An 18,299-nucleotide genomic window follows, 5' to 3' on the forward strand; every position below is an offset into this window, starting at 1 on the left:
TATAAAGATGAATACTCACATTCTCCAGATGATTTGCGTGCACGCCAAATTTTGAGGTGCCTGGAAACAGGGAGTTCTGTACCTCCCTCCATTTATTTTTTCTCTTTTAATTCATTTCATCCATTCCTAGCTTGCGGGTCGGTTATTTACTTTACGTACGCCTGCGCACTCCTGGGGTGGGAGTGGGGCTGCTCTGTCCGGCGGCCCCGCCTCCCAACGCCGACCACTGGCCGGCTCCGCCAGCGCGCCCTGATTGGTGGCTGCGGACCGGGTCTCGCCGCTCATCAAGGTTGGCGGGAAAGAGGAGGCGGGGCAGAATGGCGGCGGCGCCCACTGCCTCCTCGCCCGGCGGGTGCCCCACGGCTGTGAGGCTGCCGCGGTCGCCACCGCTCAAGGTTCTGGCGGAGCAGCTGCGGCGCGACGCGGAGGGCTGCTCGGGCGCGTGGCGGCTGTCGCGGGAGGCGGCGGGCCGCGGGCCGCTGGAGCTGACGGCCGTATGGATGCAGGGCACGGTGCTGGCGGCGGGCGGCGGCGAGGCGCGGCTGCGGGACCCGAGCGGGGCCTTCTCGGTTTGCGGCCTGGAGCGGGTGCCGCGCGGGCGGCCCTGCCTCGTCCCAGGTAACAGCCGGAGTCGACACCGCGGCTGACCCTGGGTTTGTACCGCCCTCGGGCGGGGCCTGGCCGTCCCACCTCCCGGTGTTTGCGGTGCTGGTCCCCCGCCTCGATACCCTTTTCTTCCCTCCCCTCCCCAGCCAAGCGCCACCCAAGCAGTTCTGATGATAAGCATCACCTGCAGCCCATTCAAAAAATAGTTTCCGAGGACTCCACCAGCCCTCCCGGCTGGAGTCTCCGGGGGAGGGACCCCCAGCATGTGTATTTGTTAACAGAGTCCCTTCCCCACGGGTGATTTTTTTTCTCCCTATCAAGTTTTGGAAAATATCATAGTGGGGAACTTGGTTCATCCCTAACGACTCTACTCAAATGTACCTTCCTTTGGGAAGCTCTCCCCAGTTCCCAGGAATGAGGAGCCCTGCTGTACCCCTCCTTCGTGGGACTGTCTTAGGCTGTAGTTCACTACTGTTTCCTTTTAAACCAGTGGTGCGCAAATTTGAGCCTGCATCCGACTCACCCTGAGGGCTTGTTAAAACTGACGGCTGGGCACCACCCTCAGAGTTTGAGTCTGTTGGTCTGGGCGGGGCTGAGAATTTGCATTTCTAACCAGCTTCCAGGTGCTGCTGGTGCCGGTGGCCTGGGGGCCACACTTTGAGAACCCCTGGGCCAGACTATGGCAGGGCGGGCTCTGTGTCTTTCTGACAACTATTCTCAGTATTAGGTTGAACTTTTTCTGGCCCTGGCCCTTTCTGGCTGAGCTCCCAGGAGCACTTTTCTTAACCTTTCTGGACCTCTTACCAAAGGGACCAATAATTCCTGCCTGTTGTGTGGATTCAATACATTTAAAAACTGTCCTCAACACAGCTCCTAGGCCATAGTGACCAATGTTTTTTTACTAGGCAGTGCTCCTGCACGCTTGTCACCCCACCCTGGCGCCATCCTTCAGCCTCCCTCTCTGTCTGCCCTCCATTGCAACGTTAGTCTAGCACAAGATCGGCAAACTACAGGCTGCCCCCTGTTTTTGCACGGCCCATGAGCTAAAAATGTTTTCAAATGGTTAAAAAAAAACAGAAGAAGATTTCATGACATGGGAAAAGTATCAATATATGAAATTCAAATATCCGTGTCCATAAGTAAAGTTTTATTGGGGCACCGTCATTTAGGTATTGTCTAGGGCTGTTTTCCCATTACAGCTACAGATCTGAATAGTTGCAACAGAGACGCGATGGCCTCAAAGCCTGAAATATTTAGTATCTGGCCCTTTACAGAAAAAGTTTGCCACCCTTGGCGTAGCATGTAGCACGAGGTGTTTGGTATGCTGGTCCCCAGGCAATGCTCTTTGAAGGCAAGCTGGGGCTGTCTCCCATGTCTGGCCCCAGCCCTGGCATAAGGTTGGCACCAGTAGGTACCTGAGTGGGCATTGCACGTTGGTGAACCCATCTGACTTACCTACTGGCCTGTGTGCCTGGGCCGTACCATTTCCTCTTGCTAATTAATACCAGGGCTTGATTGACAAGTCTGACGCTGGCTTCAGGTAGGGAGCCTGAAGAGTAAGCAGGCCACTGAAACACAAAGTGATGTCGTGGGCGCAGAAGAGGGACAACTGATCCAGGCCTGTATGGTCGGGGTGAAGGCCTGATAGAAGGGAGCGGCGTGATGGGGAAGGAGAAGGAGAGACAGTGGAGAGACACTCTGGCTGGGGGAGAGAGTGTGGGTAGAATGAACCAGACTAGTAACCAGGTGGTCTGTTCTCGGGAGGAAAGAGCTCAGGCCTTTGAGTTCACCCGTATAGTTGTGTTATACGCCTTGGTGTATGTAGGTTTTGAGTACGTGGATTCCGTGTTTACCTCGCCTGTTGGGACTGTCTGTGGGCTTGTTCTTCCTTTCCAGGGTCTTCAGTCATTTTCTGAGGGCTCCATCTCCACCAGCTTTTTAGGCCCATTCAGAGGGTATGACAAGTGTATTTTCAGAATGAGCCTCTGTCGCTGAGGAACCCCACGTTACTTGCTCAGGTAGAATGTAGGGATGGGCTCAGGGAAACCTTAGTACGCCGTGCCAGGAGCTGATAGACCAGAGGGTAAGGTGTCAGCCTGCCTGGCTTCCTTCAGTCAGAGCCCCAGGCCCGAGTACAAACCCAGTCCTGATGTTGGAAGCAGTGTGATTAAAGCAGCCTCGCAGGGGCACTCAGTGGGGGCTGGCGACGTGCCTGCTCTTCCTGCTGTGTTTGGGGTTTTTTACACAGTTGAGTTTTGTGTGGTTAAGACTGGCCATTTTTGCTTTCAAGGAGAGCCACTTCCCCAAGGGAATGGGAATAGCGTCGTGGTTAATATGTCACTAGATCCTTGTGATGGCAGCCTGCCCTCTTGTTGATTTGCTTGTGTATGCCCAGCTGGCGGCAGGAGGTGGCAGGCATTGGTCCCAGGCAGTTGCAATAACGGTGGCATGGGGGTGCTACCACCTGCCCAGCTCTTTTGGCAACATAAAGGGAAAATTGGATTTGCTTTGGGGCTGTCAGGGGTTGTCTTTGCAGAAGGGGGACCAGTCCTGTGCACAGAGACCAGTCACAGGCTCTGGCATGGAGCAAGGAACAGGGAGAAGAGAAAAGCTCGGGTTTTCAGGCCCCGCCTTAGAGCAGTCTGTCTAATTACAACTCTTCCTCTGATGTGAGAGACTCTTCCACTCTTTGGGCGTGATAGCTTTATGCAGTGTGCTGTGATTTTGTTTTAGCATTTTATTTTATTTTAATATTTGTTTATTTGGTTGTGTGGGGTCTTAGTTGCGGCTCACTGGCTCCTTAGTTGGGGCACGTGAACTCTTAGTTGTGTTATGCATGTGGGATCTAGTTCCCTGACCAGGGATCGAACCCGGGTCCCCTGCACTGGAAGTGCGGAGTCCTGTCCACTGCGCCACCAGGGAAGTCCCTGTTTTAGCATTTTAAAACCAGAAACCAAAGAAGATACAAATGTCATTCTCCAGGTTAAATGCGGAATTTGTTGGCAATATATGTATTTTGACCACTAGCTGCCTTGGCACTTTGGTATCTACTCTCTGCTTTTTTTTTGTCTCCAGTTTGCCTCCCTGGTAAATTTAAGCCCTCTCAAGGACTTCAGGTGTCTGTTTTGTTTTTATCTTCTCTATCAATGTGAACTTTACCACTGAGCTTTTCTTCTTCTAGGAAAGTATGTGATGGTGATGGGAGTGGTTCAGGCCTGCAAACCGGAGCCATGCCTGCAGGCTGTGAAGATGACAGATCTTTCTGATAATCCCCTCCATGAAAGCATGTGGGAGCTGGAAGTGGAAGATTTACACAGGAATATTCCTTAGAGGATGTTGGAAACGTCGATAAAAACAACCGAAATTCAGAAACAACTTAGGTTCTTATACCGTATGGATTTCATGGACATCACTCAATATGTATTTCTCAAAAGTTTATCAGAGAGCTTTGCTTCGAGGAGTCTGGATGTAGGATTTCTAAATGCTGGGACACTCCAGTGAACTCAGCCCCTGCTGCCCCTTGCTATGACTGTTTGCTGATGAAAAGCAGATGTTTTGTTCTCTTTTTCCTCTCCTTTTTTTTTTTTTTTTTGCTTTATGTGTGTTAATTCTCTCTCTCTAAAGCACACAGAAATCTCATGTTGCATTTTCCAAGTTTTACAAGTGATGATACTTTTTCCATTACCACTGCAACCCTACTTTACGAGGCAGAATTTGAACCTCAGTCATTGTCAGAAGAGAGTAAAGTGTGTGGTTATGGGCAGGAAAAGAGGCTGCATAAAAAAGGAATGACCTCATGGCTCGGCAGTCTTCTCCATCAACAGCTCCGTATCCAGTTTGCAAGTCAAACGGCATTTTCTAACTGCAGGCACTGGGGCCTCTCAAAGACACAGCCCTCTTTCTGCTTCAGACACCACTCAGCCCTAAATGTGTAAGGTCCATTCCCTGCAGATGCGGACGACGATGTCTGCCCTTCTTCCTTCACTTAGGGCTGTTGAAACACTTTCAGAATTTCTTGTTGAAACTAAAAATCAAGACTAAGAACAACTTCCAGGCATGAACTAAACTTCTGCCTCATAACTTTTGGTGAGATGCTGTGAGGAGGCAGCCTCCTGGTTAGAGTCTTTATGTTGTTTTTGGTAGGGAATGTCCTTCTGTTGTGATTGTGTTCAGTGTTGGGTGGCAGCTCTTCACTTCTTACACAACCTTCACTTTGCTGTAAATATCAAGGGGGTCGGGTTATGTTCCTCATTGCTATGGAGTTTTGCTGGATTATTTATCTCTACCACTAGTAAATTGTTTTCTATGCCGTATTTTTTAAAATAGATTTTATTTTTTAGGCGGCTTAGATTTCTAGAAAAACAAAAAAGATCAGAACCTATAGAGATGACCTTTACATGCCCTCCCTCAGTTTCCCCTGTTATTAACATCTTGCACTGGTGTGGTACCTTTGTTAAAATCGATGAGCCAGCATTGATACGTTATTATTAATTAAAGTCCATTGTTTACTTAGGGGTCATGCTTTGTGACGTACAATAGGCATAATATCGCGTATCCACTGTTACAGTATCATACAGAATAGTTTTGTTGCCCTAAAAGTCCTCTGTGCTCCACCTAATCATCCTTCCCTCCACCGTAACCCCTGGCAACCACTGATTTTTCTACTGTCTCCATAGTTTGCCTTTTCCAGGATGTTATATAGTTGGAATCACACAGTCTATAGCCTTTTCAGACCAGCTTCTTTCAGTTAGCAATATGCATTTAAGGTTCCTCCATGTAGTTTTGTAGCTTGATAGCTCATTTCTTTTTATCCTAATCCTCCACTGGATGGATGTACCCTAGTTTGTTTATCCATTCACTTATTGAAGGACATCTGCTTGATTCCAGTTTTTGGCAATTATTAATAGGGCTGTTGTAAACACTCGTGTGCAGATTTTGTGTGGACATAGGTTTTCAACATACCAGGGTAAATGCCTGGGAGCGTGATTGTTGGTTACACGGTCAGCCTGTGTCTAGCCTTGTGAGAAACGGCCAGACTGTCTCAGACTGCCATAACTAAACACCATAGAGCTGGGGCTTAAAAACATCCGACATTTACTTTTCAAAGTTCTGGAGGCCAAAGTCAAGGTGCTGCTTCCTGTTTCACAGGTGGCTGTCCTCTCACTGTGTCCTCACATGGTACCAGGGGGCAAGGTTGCTCCCTGGGGTCTCCTGTAAGGGCACTGATCCCGTTCACCTCCCAAAGGCCCCACCTCTATACCATTACACTGGGGGCTAGGTTTCAACGTATGAATTTGGGTTAGGGAGAATACATATTCAGTCTATAGCGCTTTGGAGGGGCCATATTCAATCTGTAGCGCTATCTTCCACCGTGGCTGCACCATTTTGCTGTCCCATCAGCAGTGTACGGAGTTTTTGTTCTGCAGCCTCACCAACATTTGATGTTGTCAGTGTTTTGGATGTGCCATAGTTTTAAACTCTAGCATTTTCTTTTTTTTTTTTTTTTTTTTTTTTTTGCGGTACGCGGGCGTCTCACTGCTGTGGCCTCTCCCATTGCGGAGCACAGGCTCCGGACGCGCAGGCCCAGCGGCCATGGCTCACGGGCCCAGCCGCTCCGCGGCATGTGGGATCCTCCCGGACTGGGGCACAAACCCGTGTCCCCTGCATCGGCAGGTGGACTCTCAACCACTGCGCCACCAGGGAAGCCCCTAGCATTTTCTTTTAAAGGTGGGGAAATTGGAAAGTGTGCACTGTTTTTTTGTTTTTATAATAAATTTATTTTTGGCTGCGTTGGGTCTTTGTTGCTGCATGTGGGCTTTCTCTAGTTGCAGCGAGCGGAGTCTACTCTTCGTTGCAGTGCACAGACTTCTCATTGCAGTGGCTTATCATTGTGGAACACAGGCTCTAGGCGCATGGGCTCAGTAGTTGTGGCTCGTGGACTTAGAGAGCAGGCTCAGTAGTTGTGGCACACGAGCTTAGTTGCTCCGCGGCATGTGGGATCTTCCCAGACCAGGGCTCGAACCTATGTCCCCTGCATTGGCAGGTGGATTCTTAACCACTGCGCCACCAGGGAAGCCCCCAAGCCCTTCATTTGTCATTAAACTTGCTGTGTGACTGAGAGCAAGTTACCTACCTTCTCTGTGCTTTAGTCTCCTTATCTATAAAATGTAGATTATACCGAGCTCACAGCACTGTTGTGAAGGGGTGTGTAAACCCAAGCCCTTCATTTGTCATTAAACTTGCTGTGTGGCTGAGAGCAAGTTACCTACCTTCTCTGTGCTTTAGTTTCCTTATCTATAAAATGTAGATTATACCGAGCTCACAGCACTGTTGTGAAGGGGTGTGTAAACCCAAGCCCTTCATTTGTCATTAAACTTGCTGTGTGGCTGAGAGCAAGTTACCTACCTTCTCTGTGCTTTAGTTTCCTTATCTATAAAATGTAGATTATACCGAGCTCACAGCACTGTTGTGAAGGGGTGTGTAAATCACTTTTACATGTGTCTGGCACATGGTAGGCCCCAAATGATTGTTGCTGGGAAGAGCAGTAAGTTCCTACTCACATCCATTAGTTGCCTCTTTAAAATTTTATATATTTTTATTATTTTTACCTTTTTCTTGTTTTTGGCCACACCACACGGCTTGTGGGATCTTAGTTCCCCGACCAGGAATTGAACCTAGGCCCTCGGCAGTGAAAGTGCAGAGTCCTAACCACTGGACTGCCAGGGAATTCCCTATATACTTTTAGAATAGCTTTAGATCCACAGAAAAATTGCAAAGACAATACAAAGAGTTCCCATACACCTGCACCCTGTTTCCTTTATTAACATCTTACGTGAATATGACACATTGGTTACAATTAGTGAACCAACACTGAGATGTTATTAACCAAACTCAATCCTTTATTCAGATTCCCTTAGTGTTTTTCCTAATGTCCTTTTTCTGTTCCAGGATCCCATCCAGGACACCCTATGACATGTCTCCTTAGGCTCCTTCTGGCTGGGACGGTTGACCAGTTGCTTTTGATTACATTGACATTTAATTTTGATGTAGTCCATGGCATCTCTATTATAGGATTCTTAGGTCAACACTATTCCAAAACTAGTGTGGGTTTCCCAGTAGTAGCCCCTGAGCTGGGTGTGTGGTAGCCTCCCGAAGACCTTGAAACCGAAGTTGACCCTATTGAGGTTCCCTTATGTGATGCCTGCTCTTCTGCTAGAAGACTGACCCAGGCTGCTGAGAACCGTATCCTGCCCACTTCGTCCTCACCTAACTTCTGGTAACAAATGCCTGATTGAAAATCGCTGATTGGGCCGATATCGTCGCCTGGGCAGTGAACAACCTCAGGAGTGTGGGAGGTGGGAAAACGAGGGTGCCCCATGTTTTTCCGACAGTCCGCGCAGACTGCCGACGGCTCCCGGTGGCTCCGAGCTGGCGGTGTGCCATCTCAGCATGTTAGCTGTTAGCTGAGCTGTTGCGGTTTCCCTGAATATTAAGAACTCTCACTGTTTCGGCTAGCGTTTCCTCCTTGACATCACCAATGAAAATGCATCTCGGGCGGGGGTTTTAGTTTCCTGATGCCAAATCAAAGCTGGTTTATCAGCAAGCTCCCCTCACCAGACAAGGGCAGGCTGTGTGCTCTGGCTGCAAAGCTTCCCTTTTGAAATTGGCTCTTTTCTAAGAACTGAAAATAAGCACCCTGGGCTGTGACTTCACTTTTCTTGGAACTGCTTTACATTATAAGAAAAAAAAAAACAAAAAACCCTCATTTAGCTAGTTTTGGATCACTGAGTTCCCTAATTCTTTCTGTTGCCTATTCTTGTAAAGCTGAAGTTTTACCGCAAAATTCTTATGCATCAGGTGAAGCAGGAAGGAGAAGGAATGACCACATGAAAAAGTCGAGTGTTTTGTCTCCTGGCCTGTTGTGTGTGATTTAATGGTGAGAAGGCAAAGAACCTGGGGAACACACCGCGGACAGAATCATCTTCGAACCCCAGGGATCCAGCTGCGACTGCGCGGCCCTGAAATCCGCTGGGTCACCAGATGGGCTAGGCTGGTGTTACTAAACCTCAGGTCATGGTCCAGATTCACTGAGCAGCTGCCTGTGTGTCAGGATGAGGGGAAAACACACATCCTCGGCCATAGTGACCTACATTTAGCAGACATCGTGGAGCCTGTGCAAAGGATGACTTTCAGGGGCCCCTGCCTGCTGAGGATGAGGGAGAGAGAGGCTTAGCCACACCTGAGCAGTCCTGGTCCTGCTCTTGCCTATCTGACCTTGGGCTTTTTTTTTTTTTTTTTTTTTTGCGGTTCGCGGGCCTCTCACTGTTGCGGCCTCTCCCGTTGCGGAGCACAGGCTCCGGACGCGCAGGCTCAGCGGCCATGGCTTCACGGGCCCAGCCGTTCCGCGGCATGTGGGATCTTCCCGGACCGGGGCACGAACCCGTGTCCCCTGCATCAGCAGGTGGACTCTCAACAACTGCGCCACCAGGGAAGCCCTGACCCTGGGCTTGGAGGTCAGTCTGTGAAGTGGATGGTACGTGGTAGGGTCATGGAAACTGGATTAGATGCCCCTTCCCAGTGCGGTTTGTAGACAGACACATAAATTGTTCTGAAATGTCTGTTAGTATCTCTGTCCCTGTCGGAGGGGCCTCTGGTGATGTGACTGTATCTTATTTATCTGTCTCCGTACATGCATAGCACACACGGCAGTCAGTAAATGTTCCGTGAATGGCTGGTTTTTAGGTAGGAAGGCAGAGGAAACACACGTGGAAAGGCACCATGTTCTTGAATTTACACTCAGCACTCCAGAGTTTCCAAATGCCAGGAGCCCCCTGACAGGCCGTCTAAGAGGGCCTTTTGAATCAAGCTTCTTTGGTAGTTTATAATTGGCCTGAGGGCGCATGCCAGAATGTTTGAGAGCCCTCTGAAGTACAAATGGGGAAGACTTGGTAAAAAACATAAAAGGAAAAGGAGAGAGACAGCTGAGTCAAAATAAAAGATTCATGTGGTTTGGGCAGAATCTGAAATTATAGTCCTATGAGAATCATGGAACATCTCTTGATAAAGAATGCAAATTCAAGCAAGGGTTGCACGCCAGGGACTGGGCTAGGAGCTTTCCCCTGTGTTACTTCATTCTGTGTCAGTGCCCCTGGGAGGTGCTTTCCCCCTCCTCTGGGAAAAGTGCCACCAAGGAATGGACGCCCTTTGCCCCAGGACGTCTGGCCAGCAGGCTATGGCAGAGACGGGTCTCAGGCCAGTTGGTGTCCCTCGCCGTGGGAGAAGTGGCCAGGGCCTTCATTCTGAGAAACTCGTCAGATCCTCTGGGAACGTTAGGTCTTTACTCTTGGGTGCTAGCACCCTCTGCTGGTCTGTCCCGGGCAGAGCTGCCCCGTTCCATCAGAAACGGGCTGACAGCCAGTGACCTGAATGAAAAGCCACAGAAGGAAGCAAAGGAACAAATGGGGCCACGAGCAGTTTCGAGGCTGTCCACCCCGGCAGTTTCGCCCATTATCGCCAAGCCCTAATGGGGTGGGTAGAGTTTGGCAACCAGATGGGTTCTGATGGTCCCACTTTTGAATCTCAGCCCTGCTGTTTATTAACTGGGTGACCTTGGGTGAGTCACTTCACCTCTCTGAGCCTTATTTCTGTTATCTGTAGAAAAGGGATGGTTTGGGGTCAGAGAGGTGAAGTAACTTGTCTACGTGGCTGTTATAGAATCCAGTCTTAGCAGGTGCTCAAAACATTTTCACTTCACTGTTCTTTCTGTCACCAAGCACTTCCTGAGAAGTTCCAGGCTCGGTGACACGAAAAGTCACATGAGCAAACGACATGTGGTTGTCTCTCTGCCCTCCCACTCTGCCTCATCTCTCCTTCTTACCGCCCAAGAAATTTCCCTACTTTTAAGGACTCCTGTGATTAGATTAGGCTCACCAGGGCAATCTCCCCATCTCCAATCACATCTGCAAAGTCCCCTTTGCCTTGAAAGGTAATGTATTTTTACAGGTTCCAGGGGTTAGAACATGGACACCTTTGGGGCAGGGCATTCAGCCTACCCAGCCTGCCCTCTGCCCCACAAAGATGCACGTCCATCCCAAATGCAAAATACATTCACCTGGTCCCAAGGTCCCCGAAGATCTCATCCCATTTACAGCACAACTCAGTCCCACATCTCAGCCAAATCTCATTATCTAAATTATCTGTTTCTGGTGGGGGGAGGGTCTGGACGTAATTCATCCTGAGAGCAGTTGCTCTCCATCCGTGAACCTGTGGATCCCAAGAAACAAGTTAATCTCCCAAAATACAATGGGTGGCAACCCAGAGGGGATGCAGTCTAGCTCTGTCCCTGATCCAAGGGGACCAGAGTTGTGTTATGGGCCAGAAAAAGAAGAAGAAAGAAGAAACAATGAGGCTCTAGCACCTGAAAATAACAAAATACTAAGTAAGCTTCTCTTCCACCTGGGCAAGAAGGACGAGGAGAGGAGTTTCTCTGAAGGGTCTGTTAGCACCTAATTCTGTGTCCACTGAGGAAGAAGCAGAACCAGAACTTCTCATCAAACAGGTAGTGCTTGTTTTAAAACGTCAGTCAGACTCAGGCCCTGCCCTGGGGTCTTCAGGGTACAACTGCGCTGCCTCTGGTTGCAGACTTTCCCAGAGAACCGCCCAGCCTGGGCCTCCTGCACGGCAGCCTCAGGGCTGATTATCAGCCCCACTGGGCTGCTTTTAGCCTCTTCTCTACCTGCATCTTTATTTATCTATTTAATTGAAGTATAGTTGATTTACAATGTCGTGTTAGTTTCTGCAGTTATACATATATATTCTTTTTCATATTCTTTTCCGTTAGGTTTATCACAGCATATTGAATATAGTTCCCTGTGCTCTACAGTAGGACCTTGTTGTTTATCCATCCTATAGATAATAGTTTGCACCTGCTAACTCCAAACTCCCAATCCATCCCTCCCCCACCCCGCCCTCCCCTTGGTAACCACAAGTTTGTCCTCTGTGTCTGTGAGTCTATTTCCGTTTTGTGGATAAGTTCATTTGTGTCATATTTTAGATTCCACATATAAGTGATATCATATGGTATTTGTCTTTCTCTTTCTGACTTCATTTAGTATGATAATCTCTAGGTCCATCCATGTTGCTGCAAATGGAATTATTTCATTCTTTTTTTAAAAATTTTTATTATTTTTGGCCGCGTTGGGTCTTTCTTGCTGCACACAGGCTTTCTCTAGTTGCGACGAGTGGGGCCTACTCTTTGTTGCAGTGCATGGGCTTCTCATTGCGGTGGCTTCTCTTGTTGCAGAGCATGGGCTCTAGGCGTGAGGGCTTCAGTAGTTGTGGCTCATGGGCTCTAGAGCCAGGCTCAGTAGTTGTGGCACACGGGCTTAGTTGCTCCGCAGCATGTGGGATCTTCCCGGACCAGGGCTCGAACCCGTGTCCCCTGCATTGGCAGGCGGATTCTTTTTTTTTTTTTTGGCAGGCGGATTCTTAACCACTGCGCCACCAGGGAAGTCCTTTCATTCCTTTTTATGGTTGAGTATTATTCCATCGTATATATATATACACCACATATTCTTTCTCCATTCATCTGTGTATGAACATTTAGGTTGCTTCCATGTCTTGGCTACTGTATTGTAAATAGTGCTGCTATGAATACTGGTCTGCCAACGTCTTTAATTTGAATCCTCATGGGTGGGGCTCAGGAAAATATAAGCATTAGAAAGCTCTCCAGGCAAGTCTTATAATCAACCAGGTGTAGCAGCTGCAGATCTACAGCTTCTTAGCTTGGAGGCACCTGGCGGAAGTCAGAGCTGCCCCCACACTCGTTGACTGCTGAGCACTTTGCCTCCTCGGTTGGGGATCCTGCGTCCAGGGGAAATGGGCCTTGGCCAGAGGAAGGACAAATGAAGAACTCAGGAGCCCATAGGACCAGGACCAAGGGGGCCACTCACCCCCCAGCTTCCCTTAAGGGGAGGAGAAACAGAGGATGGAAAAAGCCAACAGGGAGGAACTGGGCCGGACCACCTACAAGCACTCTTGGACGTCCTGAGGCATCCTCGGTGCTGCGCTGCTGCTAATGATGTCGTAAGGTAGTGATATTCCATTTCCTTTTTTTAAAAGTGAGCGCATTTACAAGAAAATGTTAAGTGAACGGTAGTGGGGGGTGGTACGTGAACAACCCATGTTTGGACAGCCCGTGTGCTTTGACTTGATGCTGTCCACTATGGTAGCCACTGGCCTCAGGTAGCTACTGAGCACTTGACATGTGGCGAGTACCACTGATAGGGTTGCCAAATTTAGTAAATAAAAATACAGAATGGGCTTCCCGGGTGGCGCAGTGGTTGAGAGTCCGCCTGCCGATGCAGGGGACACGGGTTCGTGCCCCGGTGCAGGAGGATCCCACATGCCGCGGAGCGGCTGGGCCCGTGAGCCATGGCCGCTGAGCCTGCGCATCCGGAGCCTGTGCTCCGCAACGGGAGAGGCCACAGCAGTGAGAGGTCCGCGTACCGCAAAAAAAAACCAAAAAACAAAAAACAGGATGCCTCCCACTCCTTAAGCACGGGCGGTGTGTGGTAACTCCATTCCAGAGAGGACACCGTCGGGGTGGGGGGAGGAGGATAAGAGTAAACACAGTGGAGGAAACCTGACAAACACACCTCAACCAGGTGATCAAGGTCAACATCAGCTGTGGTAAGTCATGTTGAAAGCATGTGCCCTTTGGGAATTCCCTGGTGCTCCAGTGGTTAGGACTCTATGCTTCCACTGCAAGAGGCATGGGTTCAATCCCTGGTTGAGGAACTAAGATCCCGCATGCTGTGCTGCGTGGCCAAAAAAAAAGGAAAGAAAGAAGGCATGTGCCCTTGGTCTGATGTGATGAGAACAGCACTTAACCTCTGTGATCTTCCTCCCCCAAACCCATAACCCCTGGTCTCCTCATGAGAAAACCATCAGACAAATCCCAGTTGAGGGACATTCTACTAAACATTCTGCAGAACTGCCAAGGTCATCAAAATAAGGAAAGCTTGAGAAATTGCCATGGCCGGGGCGAGCTGGACTGCTCTGGATCCACACTGAGCACTACCACGTGTGGCTGTTTAAATCCGGGGGAGCCTAAGGAGGCGTGATGACTCAAAGTAACATGGGATCGTGGAACAGAAAAAGGACACTAGGAAAAAACTAAGGAGATCTGAATAGAGTATGCACTTTCATTAATAATAACATAGTAACATTGGTCCATTAATTGCAACAAATGTACCATATGAATGTAAGACAGTAGTAATGGGTACTGGGTGTGAGGTACTTGGGAACTCTGCTGTTGTCATGATTTTTCTGTAGATCTAAAACTGTTCTGAAAAATGAATTAGTAAAAAAAAAAATAAGGCTGGCCAATTAAATTTGAATTTGAGAAACGAAAACTTCTTTTAGTATAAGTATGTCCCATGCAATATTTGGGACTTGGTTATACTAAAAAATGATCTATTTACCTAAAATTCAAATTTAACTGGGAGCCCTGTTTTTTATCTGGCAAGCCAACTCACCAAACTGAATTTTTTTTTTTTTTTTTTTTTTGCGGTACGCGGGCCTCTCACTGCTGTGGCCTCTCCTGTTGCGGAGCACAGGCTCTGGACGCGCAGGCTCAGCGGCCATGGTTCACGGGCCCAGCCGCTCCGCGGCACGTGGGATCTTCCCGGACCGGGGCACGAACCCATGTCCCCCGCATCGGCAGGCGGACTCTCAACCGCTGCGCCACCAGGGAAGCCCCTGAATTTTTAATTCTAGTTAATTTTCATGAATTTGAATTTAAACAGCCATTTGTGGCTAATGGCTACAGGTAGTCTTGGGTGGCACAGGTGTAGAGCTGTCTGGCTCACCCTGAGGTCAGCAGTTAAAGCAGGTGAGGCCCTGAGAGGCTCAAGACTTGCTCAGAATTTTCTAATTCCAAGGGCAGTCCTCTTCTCACTGCACTTACCTGGTTCCTGCAGAAAAGAATGGTGCTCTAAGGGCCTGTGGGAGCCTGAAGGGGCAGCGTGAGGCCTCGGAGGCCTGGAGAGGCATTGAGTGTGCAGTCTTTGGAAGGTGTGACAGCTGGGACTGGTGCTCCAGACCATTGGTCAGGGACTGTAGTGCCTCCTAACAAATCGGCCCAAACTCAGCAGCTTCTCTGATGCGGCACTGTTGCATTTGCAGGACTGAGGTCCCCTTCCCTTGCTGGCTGTAAGTTGGGGGCTGCTCTTAGCTCCTGGGCCATCCTCATTCCTTGCCATGTATCCCTCCCCATCTTCAAGCCCCAAACAGTGTCAAATTCTTCTCGTGCTTCCAATCTGATTTCATTTGTCCTCTCAGCCCCAGTTTAAGGGGCTCATACGATAAGGTCAGGCCCATCTGTCTCAAGGTCAGCTGATTTGGGACTTTCATTACATCTCTAAATTCCCTTCACAGCCACACCTAGATTAGTGTTGGATTGAATGACTGGGGAGAAGATGTGTACACACCAAGGGTGGGACTCTTGGGAGGGGGCATCTTAGAATTCTGTCCATCACAAGGACCCACTGGATGCAGCAGCATAAGGGGTCAAGCAGGTTCTAGAGACAGACAACATGGTTTCAGCGCCCAGCTCCACCACCATTCAAAGTGTGTGTGGCCTGGGACACACAGCCTCTTCGAGCCTGTTTCCTCATCTGCAAAAGGGGAATCAGAATGACCTTAGCTCACCAGGCGGCCTGTATCTGGCACTGATGCTCTGGCATTCCTGCTATTCTCTTTCTGCTGCCAGAGCCGCCCTATCTATTGTCAGACCTACTTTGTAGACGTGAGAATGGCGTTTCCCCTGCTTTCCCCACATTGCCTGACTTTCTTACACGGCTCTTTAAGGAGAATGAGCTCATGGTTTGGGACCTTGGTCTCCCCTTCTTGGCAGGCTGGACCAGACTTGACAGGGGGTAGAAATGTCAGCAGGGAAAATCTTTTTAAAAACGTATGCGCATAGTAAAATGTATATCCAAATCCAAAATAAAGGTAATTGCACGCATTGGACTGTGTTAATAGCCCGAGGTGGGGAACATTTGGTAGGTAGAGGTTAATTTCCATCTCCTTCCTCGTTGCACGGCTCACGGAAGATGGGACTTTTGGCATTGGGATTCTGGTGTAGGCATTTTGCCATGGTTTATTCCATGTTTAGTCCATGGTTATGGGCCTTTAGTACCAAGTCTGCCTGAAAACCTTGTGAACTTATTAATGCAGAAAGAAAGAATGAGGAATTGTGGATAATGCATAAGCGAGTGGCCAGTTTTGCAAAAGTTCCAATATGGGTGGTTTATAACTAATTGGAAAAACATGCCTCTTCTCGGTTGCCTTAATCCTTTTTGCAGTGCTCAGGCCTTAAGTGTTCCCAGAAGGTTTAAGGGGGCCTAATAGGCTCCCAGGGTGGTCATTACGGTGAAAAAGGGGGCAAAGAGCTCATGCCTGCGTCTGAGAGTCCTGCAGCTGTTGCCAGCTCGGTCTAGGGGAGCAAAGACCTGGTGGGTCACCAGCCTTCCTGGCAAGGGCCAAGGGGTAGGTGTCAGGCATAGTAGAAAGTAGGGGTTGATTCTGGCTTTAAAGTTAGCCTTTGGAACTGAGAAATCTGGAGGCAGAATTTGGGACCCAGACAGGAAAAGGAAACTGCCGACAGTCCTCTCTGAGCTGAGAAACCCCTGAGCCTTTGATCGTAAGCGCAGTGCTTGCGTCCTTCCATTCTTTTACGAAGTTCTTTTCAGAGATGCAGAAGTTGATGGTCCCACGGTCACTTCCTTGCTGGATTTCTCTGTAAGAGAATGTTCCCAGGGACAGATGGTCTGGCTGGGCCCTGCCCCACCAGTGTCCTTAAGAGGGAAGCCTCTGTCAGCAGAGTGAAACTCAGCCCTGGATGACACCACCGCTCCTCTGGTCCAGGTGCTGTAGAAACAAATGGCCCACCTCAGGCCCCCAGGTCAGAGAGACTCAGCATGTCCCTGTCCCAGCTTTGCTGGCCTCTCTCAGTGCCTGGGCTTCATCTCTCACAGCCACTATGGCGTTGCTTATAAGATGGGAGAATGGGGCTTCCCTGGTGGCGCAGTGGTTGAGAGTCCGCCTGCCAATGCAGGGGACACAGGTTCGTGCCCCGGTCCGGGAAGATCCCACATGACGCGGAGCAGCTGGGCCCGTGAGCCATGGCCGCTGAGCCTGCGCGTCCGGAGCCTGTGCTCCGCAATGGGAGAGGCCACAATAGTGAGAGGCCCGCGTAGCGCAAAAAAAAAAAAAAAAAAGATGGGAGAATGACACCCTCCCCTCCCCAGGGTGGTTTCAGGATGAAATGCAGCACATGCAGCTCCCTCCCCCATCCCTCCACCCAACCCCCACCTAGCGTGTCTCTAGGAGGGGGCCGTGGGCCAAAAGGTGACTCTGCTATTAGAGTTATAAGGGTTTGTGGTTTCCTCTCCGTCTTCACTTCCTTCCAGAAGAGGCTTCTCGGGAAAGGAAGGGCCTTTCAGATCCCGGCACGCAGCTGGGAATGGCTTGGAGCCCAGGGTGACTAGGCTGGGTTGTGGGTTTGATCCACCAGGGCCACTGAGGCACAGCTGGCCAACCGCTGGGTGCTACCAGCCATCCTGCAAACATCGCCTTTGTACACCCCTGAGAGGTGCTCCAACACAGATGAAGAGGATGGTCAGGTCTTGTGCTCAGGACATGCCACTTAGAGTAACACCATAAGGACAGACTTGGTCCTGTGCCTCCCAGGAATTTTTAGCATAGAACGCGTACAACAGGTCCTAGTCCTTTGGCACTGGCCCCTCTTGTTACTATTAATGCCACAGCTATGTGAAACAGACCTGCTCTTGCAGCGGTGGGCTGCCAATCTGCAAATGGTCTCGGGGTCGGTTACCAAGCTGTTTAAGGCTCCATTAGGAAGTGGCTCCGAGACAGTGATTCTAGAGCCAGGGGTGGGTCTCCCTGTTGGGAGGGGTCCCATGGCTGGCCAGCCCCTTGTTTTATGGGCACTCTGACCTGTTCCAGTCACCTGAGGACCTGCGTTAAACAGCTCTGAAGCAGGACCTGCCACCAGATTTGGTGGGCCCAGTATAAAATGAAAATGCAGGGCCCCTCATTCAAAAATTAAGATTCAAGGGACTTCCCTGGCGGTCCAGTGGTTAAGACTCCACACTTCCACTGCAGAGGGCATGGGTTCAATCCCTGGTTGGGGAACTAGGATCCTGCATGCCACGCGGTGCAGCCAAAAAAAAAAAAATTAAGAATCAAGATGGTGACACAGAGCATGCAGGAAAGTGTGCGCGTCCTTCTGCGCACAGGGCCCTGGTTGTATACTTGGCTCACCTGTGAAGCCAGCCCTGGTCTGGAGAGAGAGCACAAGGCAGGCAGCTGGTCCTCAGTACTCGGGTGACCACCCTACCCTTCGGGTGAGTGGACACGTCTCTTTTCTAGACTATTGGTTGGGGAAAGCTGGTGAGATGAGCAGAGCTGAGAGTTGGGCTGAGTGTGACATGCAGTGACAAAGAGGGGGCAGGGTTCCAGGCAGCGTCTTTTCTCTAGAACAGAAGGTCCCTGAGCGTGGACACCTGGTCTGATCATCTTTCCCAGGATTCAAAGTAAAACCAGACAATGATGTGTTACAATTGTCACTCCCCAAGTCAACATTTTCCAAAACCACTTTTTTTTCC

At 49.7% G+C, this 18,299-nt stretch overlaps 1 protein-coding gene across 1 annotated transcript; it reads left to right on the forward strand.

Annotated features, from left to right (window-relative positions):
- The first annotated feature begins 317 nt into the window (after positions 1-317).
- RMI2 (RecQ mediated genome instability 2) lies at positions 318-6,094 on the forward strand. The gene is made up of 2 exons (XM_060123580.1): positions 318-618; positions 3,788-6,094. The coding sequence occupies exons 1-2, from the start codon at positions 318-320 to the stop codon at positions 3,934-3,936; spliced, it is 450 nt and encodes a 149-aa protein (XP_059979563.1). The 3' UTR covers positions 3,937-6,094.
- The last annotated feature ends 12,205 nt before the right edge of the window (positions 6,095-18,299 follow it).

The sequence above is a fragment of the Lagenorhynchus albirostris genome, chromosome 15, assembly GCF_949774975.1.
Source record: "Lagenorhynchus albirostris chromosome 15, mLagAlb1.1, whole genome shotgun sequence".
Lineage (NCBI taxonomy): Eukaryota > Metazoa > Chordata > Mammalia > Artiodactyla > Delphinidae > Lagenorhynchus > Lagenorhynchus albirostris.

What these genes read in the sequence shown, in the direction of transcription:
- RMI2 (XM_060123580.1), top strand. Translation starts at nt 318, where the DNA reads ATGGCGGCGGCGCCCACTGCCTCCTCGCCCGGCGGGTGCCCCACGGCT. An exon ending in GCGGCCCTGCCTCGTCCCAG is followed by an intron (nt 619 to 3,787) that starts GTAACAGCCGGA and finishes TTCTTCTTCTAG; the next exon opens with GAAAGTATGTGATGGTGATG.